Source organism: Crotalus tigris, unplaced genomic scaffold, assembly GCF_016545835.1.
Source record: "Crotalus tigris isolate CLP2741 ecotype Arizona unplaced genomic scaffold, ASM1654583v1 scf7180000019143.106728444:792265, whole genome shotgun sequence".
Classification (NCBI taxonomy): domain Eukaryota; kingdom Metazoa; phylum Chordata; class Lepidosauria; order Squamata; family Viperidae; genus Crotalus; species Crotalus tigris.
The window spans coordinates 4,344-24,779 of record NW_024097400.1 but is presented as its reverse complement, the minus strand read 5'-3'; the positions used below and the strand labels follow the sequence as shown (position 1 = coordinate 24,779).

Sequence of the window (20,436 nt, the reverse complement as noted above, 5' to 3'; positions counted from 1 at the left end):
TGTTCGTTTTTCATGATTTTTTTTTTTTAATGTCACCATAATATCCCAGTTTTTATGTTGGGGTTTTGTTGACAGCTGTTTCTTTTTAATCTAATGTGGGTTTTTTGTTATTGTTTAAATGACTTTCTGAACAAAAATCTGGTAGAGGTTGCAAATAGGGTGTTCAGCTGGTGTTGGGGCTGCTGTTCCAGTTGGGGGTCTTGCATCGAAGGGGGGGGGGAGAGGCCTCCTGGTATATCACTGTGATTCGCCTTTTTAAAATAATTTTAATTCCTGGGAGAGGATCCAGCCACCGTAAGCAACCTATTGAAATTGCATTGGTGGTTTTGCCTTGAACAAATGGTCTTAAAGCCTTTATCTAAATCATGGCCTTGGCTTTGGAGGGTGATGCCTTTTAAAAACAAATCAGTGCTGACATTGGAGCTTGCGTTATATTTATATATTTATACGTTTTCTTCATTCCTCCCCTAACATTCCCTGAAGTGAGCGACTGATGGAGACTAGCCTGAGCTCCTTTGAGGAGAGCTTTCTGCTACAGATAGTCCTCGGCTTACTGCTGCTTAGTGACAGTTTGAAGTTACAGCGGCACTGAAAAAGTGGCTTATCTCCGGCTTGTACACAACCGTTGCAGCATCCCCATGATCCCATAAACAGAATGGGGCTCTCGGCAACTGGCATGTACTTATGTCAGTTACATTGTCCTGAGGTCACATGATCACCACCTGCCCAGCTGGCATCTGACAAACAAAATCAGTGGACCAAGCCAGATTTGCTTAATGACCACATGATTTACTGAACAACTGCGGTGGCTTAATAGCTGTGGCAAAAAATGTCGTAAAATGAGGCACAACCCACTTAACTGTCTTAACGATGGAAATTCTGGGCTCCACCAGCGATCCACTCTTGACTTTGGAGGGTGGTCTCTTGGTTTAGAGCTGTGCTGGCTGCGGAATTCTGGGAGTTGAAGTCCACAAGTCTTCCGAAGTCGCCAAGCTTGGGAATCCCCCCCCCCCAGTTTGGAGGAATTTTTGGGTGGCCGTTAGAGCAGTGGTTCTCAACCTTTTTAATGCCGCGACCCCCAACCGGTCGTAAGTCGAGGACTACTCGACTGGTGCAGCACCGTTTGCAGAATGGGACGTTTGGCGGGCTCAGCAGGGCAGAGACAGCCTGGACAATTCCTATTGGCTTTGGAAAGCCAATAGAATTAGACTCTATTCAAGAGAGTCTCTTCTATTGGCTTTCAAAAGCCAATAGAATAAAAGGGAGGAGCACAGCTAAGGAAAAGGGGGAAAAAATGGCGGACTGCGTTGTTTGGCGACCCCCGTGAAATGGTCGTTCGACCCCAAATGGGGTCCCAACCCACTGCATTAGAGGATACAGGTTGATAACAGAATAGGAGTTCCCCCAATCAGTTGCACTTGGGAAAATCCAAGCACAGGTAGTCCTTGACTTACAACCACAATTGGGAAAATTCGTCGTGAGGCATCACATGACCACGTCTGACTTTCATGACATTTCTTGCCATGGCCATTAATGGAATCGTCTTTGTTAAGGGAGGCGTCACACGACGGGCAAAATTGCGACCTTCCCTGCCGGCTTCCCCATCAACTTTGCTTGTCAGAAGCTGGGACGGTCACAACTGGGAATCACGTGACTTTAGGACTCTGCCACCCCTTGCACATGCAAATTGGTTGCCAAGAAGCGGGATTGTGACTCCCTCGGACACGGGACCCTGCAGTAGTGTTAAGTGCAAGGGCTGTCAGGCGGTCGTTCAGCAGCACCGTTGTAACTTGGAGTGGTCGCTAATGAGTGGTCATAATTCGAGGACTATAGAAACTTTCTAATCTTCATGGGGGGGCAGGGGGTCTTGTATTTGTTGCCCACCCTTGACCCTCTTAAATTTGAAAGCACATCCAGACCTAGTCTCTGAGAAGTAACTTCTTTGCTCCCTTTCCATGTGATTTTCAGAGTTGGAGAAAAGGGTTCAAGGGCCCATCCTCCCCTCTTAACGCTGGAAGCGTTAAGACAGAGACCACTTTTCTTCTCCCTAGCTCAAACACACATACGCACATGCACACCGAATTTAGGAAACCCATTTTCTGACATTTTCCCCCCAAAAAATAAAAGCAGAGAAACCTTGTGCATGCATGTAGAAAATTGTAAAATGTAAATTTTTTTAATATATAAAATTTTGTTTTTACCGTTTGCAGTGGTACTAAGCATTACAATAATGTTAGTCGAGGGTTTTTTTCATAAATAATAGGAAGTAAAATTGTACATTTTTTTCTAAAAAAAAATTAAATAAACATCTTTTGGAGCTTTGGGTATTTCTGTTCTGCCTGGCCTGGTGATGTTTTCAGGGAGGGAGGGAGGGGCCGGGGGCGCTTGTGGGGGCTGGTCCAGCTGGGGAATCGTCCCTGGTTTTTATTAGAATTGAGAGCATCCCTGGCCACAGAGGAGAGGCCCACCAAATTTGGACAACCATTTGTCTGGGATGGCATAGGGCAGGGGTAGGCCACCTTGGCTCTTTGATGACTGGTGGACTTCAACTCCCAGAATTCCTGAGCCAGCCATGCTGAGGGGAAAGGGAGAGGTTTCCAAGCTGAGCCCTGCTGGCTGAGGAATTCTGGGAGTTGAAGTTCATGAGTCATAAAACAGCCAAGGCCTGCCCCTGGCCTAGGCCTAGGCTGCTTTATGACTGGTGGACTTCAACTCCCAGAATTCCTGAGCCAGCCATGCTGAGGGGAAAGGGAGAGGTTTCCAAGCTGAGCCCTGCTGGCTGAGGAATTCTGGGAGTTGAAGTTCATGAGTCATAAAACAGCCAAGGCCTGCCCCTGGCCTAGGCCTAGGCTGCTTTATGACTGGTGGACTTCAACTCCCAGAATTCCTGAGCCAGCCATGCTGAGGGGAAAGGGAGAGGTTTCCAAGCTGAGCCTGCTGGCTGAGGAATTCTGGGAGTTGAAGTTCATGAGTCATAAAACAGCCAAGGCCTTGCCCCTGGCCTAGGCCTAGGCTGCTTTATGACTGTGGACTTCAACTCCCAGAATTCCTGAGCCAGCCATGCTGAGGGGAAAGGGAGAGGTTTCCAAGCTGAGCCATGCTGGCTCAGGAATTCTGGGAGTTGAAGTCCACGAGTCATGAAGGGGCCATAGTTCCCCCATGCTGGCTCAGGAATTCTGGGAGTTGAAGTCCACGAGTCATCAAAGAGCCAAGGTTGCCTACCTCTGACATAGGGTCTCCTGCCTGAGTAGGGGGTTGGACTAGAAGACCTCCAAGGTCCCTTCCAACTTGGTTATTCTGTTAAATGGGTTTCTTTTGCCAAGAAGAGGGAGCCCAGGTGACAGGTCTGGTAAGACCTCACTGAATTGGGGCAAGGAAAAGTTCACCTCCTAAGTCATTGAGTCTGCTCTTGGTGGTCTTGGTCTTCTCCTCCTCCTCCTGCTGCCACTTCAGGTGTCGGGGGACATACAGAGTTCTGTTTCTTGCACATCTGCTCTTGGTGGAACTGGCGTTTTGAGTTCCCCTAGCACTGAGCTGGAGGACAGACGCAAGGACCTTGGATCCAGCTTTTTGTGGATTCTTCCCCCCCTTTAGAGGAGACTTCTCTCCAGAAACCCCCTTAAGAAACCGTAGTTGACCCTTCCTGCTTTCGGTCTAGTGTGGTGTTTCCCAACCTTGACAATCCCCTCTCGGATAGGGCCTATTTAACTAGCTAGTGTAAAATAAATGTAAAGTTTTATATATAAGAGCTGTGGACACAACAAAGGAGGAGAGCGGTATACAATTGGGAAGGGATATTAACCCACAGTTAGTGGAACCCTATTCCCATCATAAGACACAAGAAAACATCAGATCGAACCCTCCCCCTGATACGGCAGGCGTTGGTATTATCGGAAGAGGAGGGGATGCAAGGTTACTAATGCCTCCAAAGACCAATAGTGGAGGGATAGGGAAGGGCATCCGGAGAAAAGAACATAACGTTATAGACACATTTTGGTTATCAGCTGGCCAATCAGGGCCAGTAACACGGTCTAGGAGCCATGCGCAAACACTACTTAAACCTACTTAAACCACCTTTATTGTAATGGCCTTTTAGCCCTGACGATGCTGAGGAGTTCCCCCAGCGAAAGCTTGGCAACTTTTTAGTATAAGTGTATTTTTAGTAAAGTATTCTTACCCTCCCGGTGATCGTGTTTTATTCTTTTATTCATAATTATGCCTGGGAGTCGCATTTTTACCAATGTTCTTGAGTTATATATATATATATATATATATATATATATATATATATATATATATATATATATAGGAGGAGACCATACATGTATTCAGAGGAAGGCCTAAAGAGCCAGGAGACCCACTCCTTCCAACCAGCGAGAAGAGCCTTTGGGGATGTTTGACTTAAGTCCCTCAGTGAAGAAAGGTCAGATAGAGGCTGGCTGCTCTGTAACATCTGGAGATCTTCTGGAATGGTGGAAATGCTTTTGCTATTTGACAGGATACTAGTAGGATGGTTGAGCTAGTGGCAGTCACAGGAGAGTTAAAAATATTCAGAAAGGTCAGAAGTATGAAAGATTGGGTCAAACAGCCAAACATACTGTCATGGTTCTGACAGATGAAACTCTTCAAAGAACTTTGAGACATTGTTTACCTTAAAGAATCTTTATTGGAGTAGCATAGCTTGGGCACTAACATAGTTGAAGCCAAAAACTGGATTCCCCTCCCCTGAGCACATTATTTATTTATTTATTTATTTATTTATGAGACTTATATACCGCTTTAAGTGCAAGCACTCTCTAAGCGGTGTACACCAGTAAGCAATGTATATATATATATATCTATTTACATTGCCCCCAACAATCTGGGTCCTCATTTTACCTACCCCGGAAGGATGGAAGGCTGAGTCAACCTTGAGCCGGTGAGATTTGAACTGCTGACCTGCTGAATACAGTCAGTTAAAGTGGCCTGCAGTACTGCACCCTAACTGCTGCGCCACCTCGGCTCATCACATAGTATCAAGCACAATTCCCTCCTCCAATTAACTGTCCTAAATCACATTCTCCAATTAGTTTGAAATGCAGGCTCTCCCTCCTGTTCTCCAACCTGCCAGTTCTTGTCATCTCTTATTTCGAGCTCTGAATTCACACACTAGTACAACATTGTTGCATCCAACTAACTCCCATCACATTCCTCCTCCTGCCCCAGCATCATCTAATTCTAAGAGTAAAGCATAAGAAAGAAAAAGGCTGCATCTTCATATGTTGTCAAAGCAAGAACATCCAATGTTAGCAGCCTTGACACATACATTAACTTAAATCACCGGCACCACAGATTATATAAAAAGACTTTCAACTGGTATTAACTTGGTGGTTCATTCATAAAAAAGTCTTGAAATTAAAAAAGCAAAGCACATATATCTTCAAGAAACCCATTAAAAACGACACTGTTAATCTAGGATGCAAATGATTTGGTCAAAAACACAAGGCCTTGGGCAGGCAGGAACGTATTTGGAATGGAACAGCCCTATCCGTAGCTCAGAAATGTATCTTGAACCTTCTAGGAAAATTGCTAGAGGAAGTTGGAACATTTATAATATTATGAGTCCTGAAGGAAGGAAAATGGCAACAGTTTCAATTCAGTTTCTGAATGATCAAGCGACGTTTTGCAAAGATTTTTTTTTCCAATGGCGTCTTGGACATTGTAGAGCAGTGATTCTCAACCTTTTTAATGCTGCGACCCCCAACCGGTCGTAAGTCGAGGACTACTCAACTGGTCGTAAGTCGAGAACTACTCAACTGGTGCAGCACCATTTGCAGAAGGGGACTTTTGGCGGGCTCAGCAGGGCAGAGACAGCCTGGACAATTCCTATTGGCTTTTGAAAGCCAATAGAATTAGATTCTGTTCAAGAGAGTCTATTCTATTGGCTTTCAAAAGCCAATAGAATAAAAAGGAGGAGCACAGCTAAGGAAAAGGGGGAAAAAATGGTGGACTGCGTTGTTTGGCGACCCCCGTGAAATGGTCGTTCGACCCCAAATGGGGTCCCGACCCACAGGTTGAGAACCACTGTTGTAGAGAGAGGTGTGAATGGGGTTTCCCCTCCGAAGTTACCACAGCAAACTTCCCAAAAAATATTCAAGATTGCCTGTCACTATTTTCCTTCTCAGAGATACGGAGACATAAAGGTCCTTCTTCAAAGGAACGTTGTTGTAGTTAGGCATCCTGGATTTGCAGTTCACAGTTAACTAAATTTAGAGATGTGAAAGTCGCACCTCTTGCTTGGAAGGGATCATAATCCCGTAAGTGTTAAGATTACACCAAAGGATCGTTTAAACCTGGAGGGCGAAGACTTAATGGCTTACTTTCGCTCAAGAGGAGGTTAAACTGAAGGATTAACACAATTCAAAGAACATCTAAACCAATTTAACTCCTGGCGTTTCTTTATTTACAATAAGGGATTCATTACAGGATCAATAGCTGGATCATCGGCTATGACAGGAACAAGAAAAAAATTGCTACTTCTGTTTGGGATGGCAAATCGCAAGTTTTACAAAGGAGGAAATAATAGATTAAATATTACTCCAGATTATATAACAAATTGATATTAAACTTGGAGCAATAGACGGGCTTATCTAGCTCAGGGTTGAACAGATGCGTCCTTGATGCTCTCTGGTGGTTTTCCTGCAGATGTTTCAGGACCCAACTAGGTAACATCGTCAATGCCAGAAGGAAGTGGGGTGTGCAGAGGAGGAGGACGACAACTCTGGGGTGCTTGATACTTTTTGAGCTTAGTTGTTTTGTTACAGACATTTTATTATCCAACTAGGTAACATAATCAGTGCTAACTGAAGCGTAATCATTGAAATTCCTCAACATGGATCCCAACATTCAAACATTTGAGGCTGGTGATGTTACCAGGTTAGGTAATGAAATGTCTGCAAGAGAACAACCGAGCTCACAGAGAACCGAGGACCCCCAAACTTGGAACAGGTTGACAAGTATCTATATACAGTATGAGCCTCCCCTCCCCAGGTGTGTCTGCCATTGATCCCAGGTGAGCTTCGTTTCCCCCCCCCCGCCCCTTTGACCCATCTCTTCCCCCAGCAGTGGACGTTTTCTTGGCAGCTCCTAGTCAGAATTTGTCTGCTCCTAATTGAGGGAGCCCCTGCAGACCAGGAGTTGGTTTTTACCCCCTGGTGGGGTTTCCACAAGAGGCCGAGAAGTTGCATTTGGCCCCTGAAAGACGGGCATCGTTTGCTTGGCAAGCAGACTGGCAGTTGGTCACAAGGGTGGGAATTTGGGGAAAAGACGTATCATGAGATACTACTCACATTTTGAGGATCCCGTGGGGATCTTCGGCTTCTCCAGAGAAAGAAGAAGAGATGTGCCACTTCATGCCCTTCTCCATAAGGATCGTGCAAGTTTCTGGAAGCCAGGGGTTAGCGAGGGCAGACCTCTTTCTCGTTCCCCCCATATTGTAATGTTGAAATATTATACAGTAGTTCATTTTATAATAGTTGCAAATCTACATTCTCTGTTTTGTCCCCCCCCCATTTTGCAATTATTCATTCCATTTTGTAGCCTCTCTCTTGCCGAGTCTGACTCATCCAGACCATGACAATCTTCAGAGACCCAGTCAGAGTTTCCACTGTGACCACCATTCAAACCAGGATAGGCGCAGATAAGTGGGTATCACCTACAGACTGATGATACAGCATCCTGAATTGGTGGATGACTCCTTCCAGTAGTTTCACACAGATGTTCAGTATGATAGGGAGAGGAATAAGACCTCAGACACCCAGAAAGGCAATCCTCATTTGACCTCCCACTCAAAGAACAGAGGTCTTCTAGTCCAGCCCTCTGCCCAGGCAGGACATCCTATACCATTCTGAACAAACGGTTTTCCAGTTTATTTTTGAAAACCTCCAGTGATGGAGCACCCACAACCTCTGGAGGGAATCCCTTCCACTGGTTAACTGTTCTCACTGTCAGGAAGTTTCTCCTTAGTTCCAGGTTGCTTCTCTCCTTGATTAGTTTCCATCCGTTGCTTCTTCTCCTGCCTTCTGGTGTTTTGGAGAATAGGTCGAACCTCCTCTTCCTTGGGGCGGCCCCTCAAATACTGGAACACTGCTATCATTTCACCCCTAATCCTTCTCGTTAGAAGAGACATTCCTAGTTCACTCAGTTGTTCATTGTATGGTTTAACCTCCAGAACTTTATCATCTTTATTGCTCTTCTCTGCACTCTTTCTAGGGTCTCAGCATCTTTTTTCTACTGTGTTGATCAGAACTGGATACAGCATTCTAAGTGTGGTCTCTTCCACTTCCAATTTTTGGAGGTGGTCCAGAAAGAGAGTCTTGTCAAAAGTGTCAAAACTTATGGTCCTGCTCCTATGGTGCTGGTTTTGCCACCAGGGAAGTTGGAGATGCCAGTCTTGGAAGCCAGGGGCTGCCGTGTGTGTGTGTGTGTGTGTGTATGTGTGTGTGTGTGTGTGTGTGTGTGTGTGTGTGTGTGTGATTCCAGAGCTTCTCACCTGGGGTGGCCAGCCCTCTTTCCCACCACAAATTCCTTAAAATGGGGAGAAGGCAGTGACCCAGAATCTGAAGCAAAAATCATGCTTGAGTTGGAAGTTGCTTCCGTGTATCGGAGGCGTTTTCCTGGTTGCTGATGGTCGATTCTGCTCCTGCAGTGGACGTGTTGTCCTGAGAGAAAGGTTTAATGCCCTGCAAGGAAGAGCAAAACCCCTTTTATTTGTCCAAATTAATATTGTAGCTCTAAAGCAGTTATTTTTTCAACCTTGATCACTTTAAGATTTGTGGACTTCAACTCCCAGAATCCCCCAGCTAGGCTGGGAAATTCTGGGAGTTGAAGTCCATAAGTCTTAAAAGTTGCCAAGGTTTCACACCCTTGTTCTAAAGCCTCAAGTAGTTATTAGGGGCCTTTCGGAGGGAAAGAGTCAAATTATAGCAGTCCAATTTAAAGCCAAAGGCAAAATGCCTGGGTTTTATCCACTCTCTTCTCCAAATGCTGCTAAAATAGCAAAAGGGAGGCAGAATTTGACCCTGCTAATATTCTTGCACTTGCAATAAAACATAAAGTTAGTCACCACGAAAATGAGATGTTTGGGGAAAGCTGCTGGAGCGACTAGAAGAAAGAAAACCAGAAACGAGACTATAAGAGAAAGAATTGGCACAGAACCAATCTTAAACTACACACAACAACAGCAAATCGAATGATTTGCTCCTCTGGAGAGGATAGACCCTACCAGGCATATGCAAAAAGAGGAGCGGGTCATAGAACACGAGGCAGGCCCAGAAGAAGATGGGGAGACAGCCCCAGAGACACAATACAACAGCATCAGGTAACAATGGTTAAGGGTGCCAGAAGAGCAAGAAACAGAACTTTGTGAAGGAGGGGGAGCAGGAGGAACAGTGAGAAGGGGGGAGGAGGAAGAGGAGGAAGGGAGAAGAAGGAGAAGAGAAGAAGATGGAGAAGGAGGAGCGGAAGGAGGAAGAGAAGAGGGAAAGGAGGAGGAGGAGGAGAAGAGGGAGGAAGAGGAGGGAGAAGAAGAAGGAGGAAGAGAAGGAGAAGAGGAAGAAGGGAGAAGGAGAGAAGGGAGAAGGAGGGAGGAGGAGGAGAGGAAGAAGAGGAGATGGAAGAAGGAAGAAAAGAGGGAAGAGGGAGAAGGAGAAGAGAAAGGAGAGGAAGAGAGAAGGAGGGAGGAGGGAGAAGGAGGAGAAGAGAGGAAGAAGGGAGAAGAAGGAGGAGAGGGAAGAAGAGAAGGGAGAAGGAGGAAGAGGAGAAGAAGGAGGAGACAAGGGAGAAGAAGGAGGAGAGGGGAGAAGGGAGAAGGAGGAAGAGAAGGAGAAAGGAGAGGGGAAAAGAAGAAGGAGAGGAAGAAGAGAAGAGGGAGAAGAAAGAAAGGAGAAGAGAAGGTGAAGAATTAGTAGAATTATTCTTGCAGCTCCTGACTCCTGGTGGCAGCAGACATTTAGGAAAGGCTCACCCCGGTCAAGGTGAGCAGTTGAGGGACTCCTGTCCATCCCTCTGGCGAGAAGCCATTTCTCCTAGGAAGAGGAGCCATCTTTACAGGTGGTCCTCGACATAGGACCACAGTTGAGCCTGCTTATTAAGGTTGCATGTCATGATGGCCAAAAAATGACTCAGTCACGTGATCAGCCAGTTTTTACCACTTTTTTGTGGTGGTTGTTAAGCAAATACAATGCTTGTAAAGCAATCACAGTGGTTGTTAAGCGAACCAGTGATTCACTATGGTTTTGTTAAAGTGCCACTTTTGGGAAAAAACATCATAAAACGTGGTCACGTGACCGCAGGATGCTGCAAACAGCCTTAAATGTGACCGCGTTACGGAGCGGGTGAACTTCGGCCAGGTGATTGTGGAGAGGGCCCGACCGTCGGAAATGGGTTGTAACCAGCCCCAAGGTAGGTCTGTTGCAACCCGAATGGTCTGTTAAGCAACTGGTTGTAAAGTCGAGGACTCTTTCTATTTCTCACGCCATGCAGAAGACCAGGCAAAGGTGGGAGCGGGAATGGGGCTCCCGTTCCCCTCCTCACACGGCATAACCAATTACCTCAGGAAGGAAGCTGACCTCTGCCATCTGTTCCACCGAAGGAGGCACCTCGTTGTCGGAGTCTGAAATGAGAATTCGCCCTGTTCATGCTCAGGATGGGGAATGGGTGCTCCACCTCCAAACCTGTTAGAACTACAACACCCAGCACCCCCCACCATTGAATGTGCTATCTGGGGCTGCTGGGAGTTGAAAGTTGGCAAGGTTGGGTTCCCCCCCCCCGCTCTGATTTACAACCCCGATGTAGGAGATGACCAGGCTGAGTCCAAGGGAGGGAGGGAAGGGCCAAGCGGGTCATCAGCCATGAGTCCCTTCGCACCCACAAGAGAGCTAAGTCCAGCCCACCTTGAGTTCTGTTGACTCTTACCTGCCGCCATTTTGCTTTGACCGTTAATTGGCCAGATTCTTGTAGAGAGCATGAGCTTGCAGTCAACGTTTATGTTCATTTGAACTGCATGAACTTCCTGATTTATTGAGCATGACACCCTGTTTACTGCTACATGAAAGTACAAACCCCCAATTCACAGCACCCCAGAGTGGGCACTCAAGAAATGTGAATGTGGCCTGGCTGTGGCTCTTGATGAGGGCCATGGTTACAAAGAGGATGTACCTGAAGATTCATTGATGGACTCCATGCTGCTGTGGATTTCTGTCAGATGGGAAAGAAAAGAGACATGAATTCTTTGGAGGATCTGCTGCTTGCGTGCATGATGGCCTGCTGCAGGCGTTATGCGGGGTACCCCACCCCCTGCCCTGCATCTTGCCCATGGGCAGGACTGGTGGTTGATTCGTCGGCTAGTCCTGCCAGCCTTGGATTGGGGTGTGAGGGTTGTGAAACGTCAGTCAAGATCCTTCCCAGAGATCTGAAGTCATGGAGAATTAATCTGCCAGCAAGTAAACTTTGATCAAGCTACTATCTCTTCAGTGGTAGCCCAGGGAGTCCTCACTTAAGGACCAGAACTGGGTCCAGCTACTTCGTCATTAAGTGAAATGGTTGGCAAGTGAAACCACAATTGTACTTACAATCTGACTTCAGCTTTTCTTTGCTTTACAGACTGCAAAGATTGTCAGAGTAATAACTGGTTGCAAAGTTACTTTTTCATCATAATTGTAACTTTATGAGGCAGTCACTAATCTGTAGTAATCTGGCAGGAGGCTCCAAGTAGGACATAAAAGGGACTGAGACATAACCTGTTGGCCACCTGCTTGCTAAGTTTCCATTTTAAGGCAGGGGGTTGGACTAGATGACCTACAAAGTCCCTTCCAACTCTTGTTATTCTATTCTATTCTATTCTATTCTATTCTATTCTATTCTATTCTATTCTATTCTATTCTATTCTCCAGGACTTGTTTAGGTGCCAGTACTGGAGGTTTCAGTCACACAGTCTGGTTACTGAATTAATCCATAGTCTGCTTGCACTAAATTATAAACTGGCTGGATGGGCTGAGCTGGAATTCCTGCTGAGGCAGCCTCCCCTAATCAAATTGTCATGTTGCACAACATTCACTTGGTTATGCACGCAGGACATTTTTTTTGGCAGAGGTGAGATTTTATTCCAAGCCACTGTCATTCCTGGTCAAATCTACACTGTGGTTTTTTTAGCCTTACAGAATCCAGAATAACAGAGTTGGGAGGGACTCAGAGGTCTTCTAGCCCAACCCCCTGCTCAAGCAGGAGCCCCTATGCTGTTTCAGACAAATGACTGTGCAGTCTCTTTTGGAAGACCACAACTGCTGGAGGGAAGCCATTCCACTGATCGATTGCTCTCACTGTCAGGAAATTTCTCTCTAATTCTAGTTTGGATCTCTCTCTCTCTCTGTCCAAATGCACCCTTCTCCAGTAAATGGGAGGGGTGGAGGTGGAGAGGATTTGCCCTGCTGCTGAGGGTACTTTGCTTGATCAAGAGCCCCTGGGGTCAGAGAGCATCCCTTCTGCTAAGGCAATCCGCCTCAGATTTAGGGAAGGAGAGCAGTTGCAGGTAATTTTGGCTCGGCTTTGCCCAGCCCTTCTGGCCTAAAGCCCCTCTCGCCGAAGGAGTTTGCAAGATTGTCTGCCCTCAAACAGGTGCAGGTGCCCAGCAGTGGTCAATGTGGCTCTCCTCTTTTCTCTTTAAGTTGTATGGATTTCAGGCAAATGAGCTAGTGCCTGCACAAGGGGGTTCCCGGAGATTCAGTGGAAAAAGATGTATTTCTCAAAAGATAAGCCTCAGATGTGGCTGCAGCAGGGAGGATGTTGTTAACCAAGGCAAATTTAGAGCAGTGTTTTTTTACACTTGCAAACTTTAAGATGGGTGAATTCTGAGAGCTGAAGTCTGCACACCTTATGCAACAGGCATCCAACTTGAAGATTTGTGGGCTTCGATTCCCAGAATTCCCCAGACAGCATAACTGGGAGTTGAAGTCCACAAGTCTTCAAGTTTCCAAGGCTGGACACCCCAATCTTGAAGCATGCTGGCTGAGGAATTCTGGGAGTTGAAAACAACCCATCTTCAAGTCATCAAGTTTGAAAACACTGATTTAGAAGAAAGGAAGACAGCGTTTCTAAAACCTGGGATGAAATCCAGGGAACAAAGGAATAACACAATTGGAAGGGACCTTGGAGGTCTTCTAGTCCAGCCCCCTGCCCAAGTAGGAGACCTTATAACGTTCTGAACAAATGGCTGTCCAATCTCGTCTGGAAAACCTTCAGGGATAAAGCACCCACCATTTCTGGAGAAAAACCATTCCACTGGTTATTTCTCCTCACTGTCAGGAAATTTCTCCTTAGTTCTAGGTTGCTTCTCTCCCTGATTAGTTTCTACCCGTTGCTTCTCGTCCGGCCTTCAGGCACTTTGGAGAATAGCTTGACCCCCCTTCTTCTTTGGGGCAGCCCCTCAAATATTGGAAGACTCCTGTCATGTCACCCCCTAGCCCTTCTTTTCTCTAGACACATCCAACTCCTACAACCATTTATCATGTGTTTTAATAATTATTATTCATTGGTTTTGCAAATAAATGTTTCTGCTTAAAGAACGAAAAGTGAATTCTCACCTCTTCCTCTTTTTCGTCTGTACATTAAGAAGAGGACCAGCAAGATCACAAGAACAATCAAAAGCGGGACGATATATTTAGCATAAAAAGATGCCGAGAGGTATTTGCTGGGGATAGATGGATCTATAGGAACCCAAAATAAAAGCAAAGTCAATTAGATCCTTCCCCGAACCCTATTTTTTTCTAGCAAAATTGCAGAGTGATTTAAGCATTTTTATGATTTATAGCAAGTCTCCCCAAAAATGACCCACCAGACTGGTAACCCCAACCCAAATGATGGGCACCAGGTTGGGGAAGGTTGGGGTACGGATTTAACTCTCATCAACCCCGATCAGTACACCCAATGGGGGGGAGCTGCCAGCCCAAAATACATAACTCTGGTATTATGGTGTATTTAATCATAGAATAATGGATTGGAACGGTCTCGGTAGATCATCTAGTGTAGCCCAGGGACTCACTCCTACAGTAGGCAAGGATGCTCTTGAGATTCATCTCTGGTGACCATGCGCAACACGCTGGCAATTGTCTTCAACTTCCTGAGAGTACAAAAGCCATCATCAGCCAGAGGAACAGGCTGCCACTGGGAGTGGTGAGGTTTTTCAACATAGGCTGGATGGTCGTTGGTCACAAAATCCTTGTCAGTCCTGCACTGGAGAGGAGTTGGATTGACAGAGGAGAATATTTGTAGCTCAGGGATGAAATAAGGGGTCCTTGGTGCTCTCTGAGCTTGGTTGTTTTCTCGCAGACGTTTCATTACCCAAACTAGGTAACATCATCAGTGCATGGTGGCTTCTAAATTCCCTCCAATTCCATGATAAGATTGACAAGAAGTTGCGCCATCAACATTAGCCCAAACTCTGCGTCTGGAAATTGAAGAGCCTGCTCTTCTTAACTGTAGCATTAACCTTTGTTAAATATTCCGTGTTATCTACCAGTTAGACTCAAATTCAAACTCTGGACATTCCGCTCTGCTACCTGAGGTTATACATTTTCCTGGGTGAGTCATACCCAATGAATTTTCTTCCTGTGCTCTCCTGCGCCAGGGCCCCCCAGGACTGCAAACACCTTTTGCCACCCTCTGGTTAGACAAGGAAGATGGCTGTGCCTTAAAGGCCACCCTGGATGCCTGCCAGGTGCTCCGTGTCTCCCGCTTTTGTTACAAACACGATTTTAATTAAAGAGAAATAGAAACAGAGAAAAAACTGTAGATCCCTTGGTGCTCTCTGAGCTTGGTTGTTTTCTTGCAGCCATTTCATTACTAAACTAGGTAACATCATCGGTGTTGGTGAGTGTGGGGTTTTCTCCCTATTTATATATAGTATTTTGCTCTGCCAGTAGTGGGGTGTGGTTTTCTCCTTGGTAGTTCCTTAATTAGGTTATTGTTTTTCTGTTTGATTGTTTGTCTGGTGTTAATCCCTGCTTACCTGGGTGTTGGTTACTGGAAAGGATATGTTCTGATCTTTATGGTTCCTTCTTAGTTTTATTAATTGTCTTTTTGCAACGGCATGTAAATGTAGTTTATCCCTATGGGTCTGTTGATGACTGATTTGTCAGAGGCTAGACTTCTAGGAATCCCTTATTTTTTGGTTTAAGATAATTTCCCAGTTGAAATTATGGTTGAGATTCTTCATCTGTTGTGAGATTAAAGAGTTTTCATTGTGTCTTTTGGCTGCTAATAAGCATTCATAGATGTGCTCTGCTAGTCTTCCATCTGTTTGTCCTACATAGTGGCTGTTACAGTCCTTTCACTGTAGACTGTGGATGATTTTGCTTTTATTGCTTGGGCTGTTGGGTGTTTTGGTTTACTTAAGGTGCTGTGGAGGGCTTTAGTTGGTTTCTGTTGGCAGTTTTATCTGCAGAGTTCTTTGAAGACGAACAAGGATGAATAAGGATGATCTAGGAGCGTCATTTTGGGTACTGAGATCAGCGATATATAAATGTAATAAATAAATATTTATAAATATCATAACTATAATCATAACTATAAATATAATTTATAAATATCATAAATCTCCATCTTCTTCTAAATGGATTTTTTGACTGGCACAGCTACTGCAGCAGCCATGTTGTGTGTGTGCCAGCCTTTGTCTTCACAACTTCAAATGTACCCACTGGACGACCCCCAAACGTTGCTGTACCCCTGGGTGAAGCCCTCTGGTGCTGTCAGAATCCAATTATATTTCATCTCTAGTTATCAATTATAAAAAAACCCATTTCTGCCTTCTAGGGATTCTGCCATACAATGAAGGGAAGGGGGTGAACAAAGGGGCTTTATGGCTCTCACTTCCTTCAGTACACTTCAAAGGGACTGGATATGTGTATTGCCAAAAGAGCTAACCATAACAATGGGGCTATTACCTTTCATGTAGTTCTCTCTGAAGTCTCCATCCAGTCGGCAGTAAGGAAAAGGGGGTGGGAGCGTAATGCCTGAGACTGTCGCTGGAAGAATGGGGTGATTGGGTGGGGCTACTGGGGAACCCCTTAAAACCTTGAATGGGAGAACTTGGACTCCAAGTCCTGTCTAGAACGCCTGCAACCATTTTCTCTTAATAAAGGATGCCTGTTGGAAGAATTATTCCAAGAGTTCTGTCTTCTTAAGATGCAAAGTGGGGTGGGTCCTTACAGGTGCATTAACATCACCCGCTTTTGTAGCAGAATCTGCACTCACCCTGGCAATGCTCCTTCAGCGAAATCACACTGGAACTTTCACCCGCCTGGTTGCGAACAGTGCAGATATAGTCTGGGATGCCCTGCTGAGGCTTCTGGGAGATCTGCAATGTCTGCGCCGTGGAGAGAACCTCGCTGCCATTGACCTGGAGCCAGGTGAAATTCAGGTGGCCTGCTTCTTCTTCTGGCCCAGCACAGCTCAGGAGGACCTGGCAGGTCCCGTTCTGGGCCTGGACGATGATGGTGGGGGCCGCCAGCCTCCCTGAAGGAGCCAGGAAGGGGGAGAATCAGTGGGTGCAAGTCGCTGTGATGTGGGGACAACGTTTGGGGGAGAAAGGAGGCCTCCATTTTAAAACTATAAACTTTTCTTTGAAAATATTTCCAAAATCAATAAATTCTAATACATCTTCTTTTTTTTTTACTTCCTTTCGACATTCGGCATCTGGATTTTGTGCTTCTGATGGAAAATAATGAAACTTTGATTTTGACTTGGCTGATTAGATAAGCTTATTGTTATAGAAATGGTTCTCAACTTGCTACAGTTCATTTAGTGACCATTTGAAGTTACAACGCCACTGAAAAAAGTGACTTATGACCGTTTTTCACACTTAGGACCCCTGCGGCATTCCCCCCATGGTCACGTGATCAAAATCCGGATGCTTGGCCACTGGTTCGTATTTATGAGGTCGCAGCGTCCCGGGGCCACGTGATCCCCTTCTGCGACCTTCTGACAGCAAAGTCAGTGGGGAAGCCGGATTCATATAACAACTGTGTTACTGCCCTAACCGTGATTCATTTAAAAACTGTGGCAAGAAAGGTCATAAAATGGGGCAAAACTCGCTTAGCAACAGTCTCGCTTAGCAACAGAAGCTTTGAGCTGAATTATGGTTGTAAGTTGAGGACCACCTCTATTATTGCATAAAAGGGACAAGTTGGGGTGGAAATGTTATCATCTTCGGTTGTGCTAAAAGGAGTCGGAAGTCAATGCCTTTTTTTTTTCTTTTTCCCCTTCTACCCCGCACTTTCTCCTCTTCCCTTTCCCCTCCCCTAGATTCCAGTTATTTTCATTTTCTTTGTATTTTATATTCTGATAAACTAATAAAATTTCAATCATGGAGCCCGGGGTTGGACTAGAAGACCTCCAAGGTCCCTTCCAACTCTTGTTATTCTTTGGTTATAGCTGTGCAACCTCAGGGAAACCGGATGGCAGCCTTGAAGAGGGCAAGGCGCTGGGATTTGTATTCCCTCCCCCCTCCTTTGGAAACTTACTGGCTTTGTAGTCAGGGCTGCTTTGCCCAGTCAGGAGAGGGCCGGTTGTGCTGACCACCCAGGCTGATCTCCAAGGGGCGCTTGTCTCATTCTCTGGCATCATCTTGTTGCTTCTGCTGAGCCCGTCTCGAAATTCTTGCTGAGACCCCTTGGAGTCTTTGGAGTCATGATCCACCCCTTGGAGGGCTGGAAAAAAAAATGACATTGCAAGGTATCACTGCAAGGTCTTCAGCAAATAGAACATCTCCCCTATACTTTAAATAAGTCTATTTTCAATCTTTTTTTCAGAGGTCTTGGTGGTGTTCCAAGGCTGTAAATGTGATCCTGCTGAAATTGTACACATTCAGATGAACCAGGCTGCTAAAACAGGCTGCTATTTAGCCAACATCTGATAAATCAGTCAGAACTGAATGTGCAGCCAACCCTGGCTGATAAACCATGTCATCTGTTCCTAACCAGGATCTGCTACATGCCCCGAATGTTGCATGCTTTCAACAGATGCTGCTCCATCCTCCATCTCAAGGTAGGGTATTTTTCTCCCAAGTACCACAATTAATAATAAAACAGAATACTGAATTAAATTAAATTAAAAATTAAATTAAATTAAATTAAATTAAATTATTAGGGAGACGACCTTGCAGGTGCGAGGCAAAATACCCATAAAAATACTGATGCCCCCAATCCTGTTTATCTCCAGGAGGGACCCTTCCTCTGCAACCAGACCTTGCCGAGGACAGGGAATGGAGGTGCTGGGCATCTCCGAACTGATGCTGCAATTCCCACACCCTGTGGGAATGTGACACACAAACAGGGCCACTTCAGGGTTGTGAAAAAATGCCACCCTACCATTCTGAAGAGGATAGGGCCTGTGTAGTTTGAATGCGTGGCTTTTGGAACTCAGAATGCAGCCTCCGATTATTACAGGTTATTACAGATAGACCTCGATTTACGACTATGATTGAGCCTGGAATTATAGTCATAAATCATGCCAGTTGTTAACAGTCACCACTTGACTGCATCAGATTTTACAACCTTTTTTGCGGTCGTTAAGCAGATGCCCTAGCCATTAAGTGGATCATTTTAGCCAATGAGTGTTTTTTTGTTGGAAATCAGAAGTAAATACTAGTTGCCAGCGGGAAACCCCCCCCCATCATAAATGGGCCATGCTGTGTTCAGACAACTCATTAATCTCAGTTAACAAACTGACCCATTTTCTGAGCTTTCAATCCTTTGAACCATAATCTAAGTAAACAGGATTTGCACACCTGGCTTGACTCCCCCCAAAAGGGCAGAAACCACCTTTCATTTTAACCAAACTTAGCATGTGATGGAAATGAAGCTGCTGGCTCTTTAACACAAAGGAAGCCTGTTGTATGCATTCAACTCTTAAATTTCTTTCTCTGCTTTTCTCGTTTTTAAGCTCTTTTGTGAGCTGATTCAAACAGGGAAATTTGGGGGGAACGAACGAAAGAGTGGGCGTGGTTAGTTCAGTTTTTAATTCTCTCTGTTTCAAACTGCTCACAAGAACTTCTTCAGACACCCTTAAAAAGCGTGGCTTGCTCCACCTATGAAGCTCAACTTCATTTTTGGAAAATGGCTCATCGTCCTGTCACAATCTGTGCTTTCCCAGGGTTTTTCTTTTGGTTTTGCGTCTGCAGCTGTGGGCTGGGGACAGGAATCCCCCGTCCCCCCCAGGCCCCTTTCTGTCTCAGGGTTCCTCCTGGCCAGAGGAAGTGAAGCCGAGAAGAGTCCCAACTCTCCTGCTGCCGACCTCGCCCAACGTGTTTGTCCTGTTCCTTCCTCTGCCGAAACGTGGCTCTTCCCTACCCCAAAATCTTCCTGACTCGAGAACTCACCTGCGAGAGGAAAGAAGGCCATGATCCAAAGCTGCCACATGCTTTCTCTGGTTTTTTTTTCGTGACCAGTGGCTCAGGTGGGACAGAAGGAACCAAGAGAGTTCCTCTTTCAGGGTGGCTTTGCTTCCTCTTCGCAGGAGGAAGTCGAGAAGATCTGAAGAAATCTCAGGATGATTAAGACGAAGTTGTACGTGCCTCTTCTTGCTCTTTTCTGTTTAAGAGTCGGCTCAGGCGCCTGGCCACGTCCAGGCTGAGCTTCCATCGCTGAACCTGGGAACTCCTCCTTGGACTGTCCTGAGCGCCTCCTCAGCCCACCCGACTGGTCCTCTTTCCAAGGAGGCCACTCAGGTTCTCCCCATCCTCTAAACCAGGGGTCTCCAACCTTGGACTTCAACTCCCAGAATTCCTCAGCCAGCCATGCTGAGTTGAAGTTGAATTCTGGGTATTGAAGTCCACAAGTCATAAAGTTGTCAAGGTTGGAGACCCCTGTTCTAAACCACCTCATGTTTTCTGCTGAAAATCCCTCCCCTGCTGTCAGCTGCTTTGTGGAGAAGAACATGGAGGTCCAAAGTCCACAACGTGGGACCCCTCACCTCCTCCTCCTCCTCCTCCCCCTGCAGCCTGCTGCCCTCAGGGGAAGGAGGAACATGAGAGAGGAAAGGGAACACACATGCAAATACAGAGGAAGGGAAAGCTGTGCAGATAGGTGAGTGGCTTTCTATCTTTGGATGGAGGCAGCTGGATAACAAGAGAAGCTGATCCACTTGGTAAAGCCTGTCAGACACCCAGCTCACATTCCCCCCCCCCCCCGGCCGGCCACAAACAGCAGATTTGGGCACCAAGAGCCAAAAACTGACTCCCTGCAACTCAGGGGATGGTTTTGGAACAGGTTTTCGCAAACTCAGCAAATTTTAAATGGGTGGACTTCAATTCCCAGAATTCCCCAGCCAGTATGCTTAACCCTAACCCAGTGGTGGGATTCAGCCAGTTTGCACCACTTTGGCAGAACTGGTAGCTACTTTTTTGTT

General features: G+C 45.9%; 1 protein-coding gene across 1 annotated transcript; it reads right to left on the bottom strand.

Moving 5' to 3' along the window:
- Nucleotides 1-7,956: 7,956 nt before the first annotated feature.
- LOC120315514 (T-lymphocyte surface antigen Ly-9-like) lies at nucleotides 7,957-20,180 on the bottom strand. Its single transcript, XM_039359960.1, has 7 exons — nucleotides 19,409-20,180; nucleotides 17,553-17,738; nucleotides 16,285-16,545; nucleotides 13,617-13,739; nucleotides 11,197-11,235; nucleotides 10,590-10,651; nucleotides 7,957-8,720 (listed from the first exon to the last, which is right to left on the bottom strand). Exons 1-7 carry the CDS (start codon nucleotides 19,446-19,448, stop codon nucleotides 8,610-8,612), a joined length of 822 nt encoding a protein of 273 aa, XP_039215894.1. The 5' UTR covers nucleotides 19,449-20,180; the 3' UTR covers nucleotides 7,957-8,609.
- Nucleotides 20,181-20,436: the final 256 nt, after the last annotated feature.

What these genes read in the sequence shown, in the direction of transcription:
- LOC120315514 (XM_039359960.1), bottom strand. Translation starts at nt 19,448, where the DNA reads ATGTGGCAGCTTTGGATCATGGCCTTCTTTCCTCTCGCAG. An exon ending in CAGCCCTGACTACAAAGCCA is followed by an intron (nt 16,546 to 17,552) that starts GTAAGTTTCCAA and finishes TGGCTCCTTCAG; the next exon opens with GGAGGCTGGCGGCCCCCACC. An exon ending in CAGACGAAAAAGAGGAAGAG is followed by an intron (nt 11,236 to 13,616) that starts GTGAGAATTCAC and finishes CCCATCTGACAG; the next exon opens with AAATCCACAGCAGCATGGAG.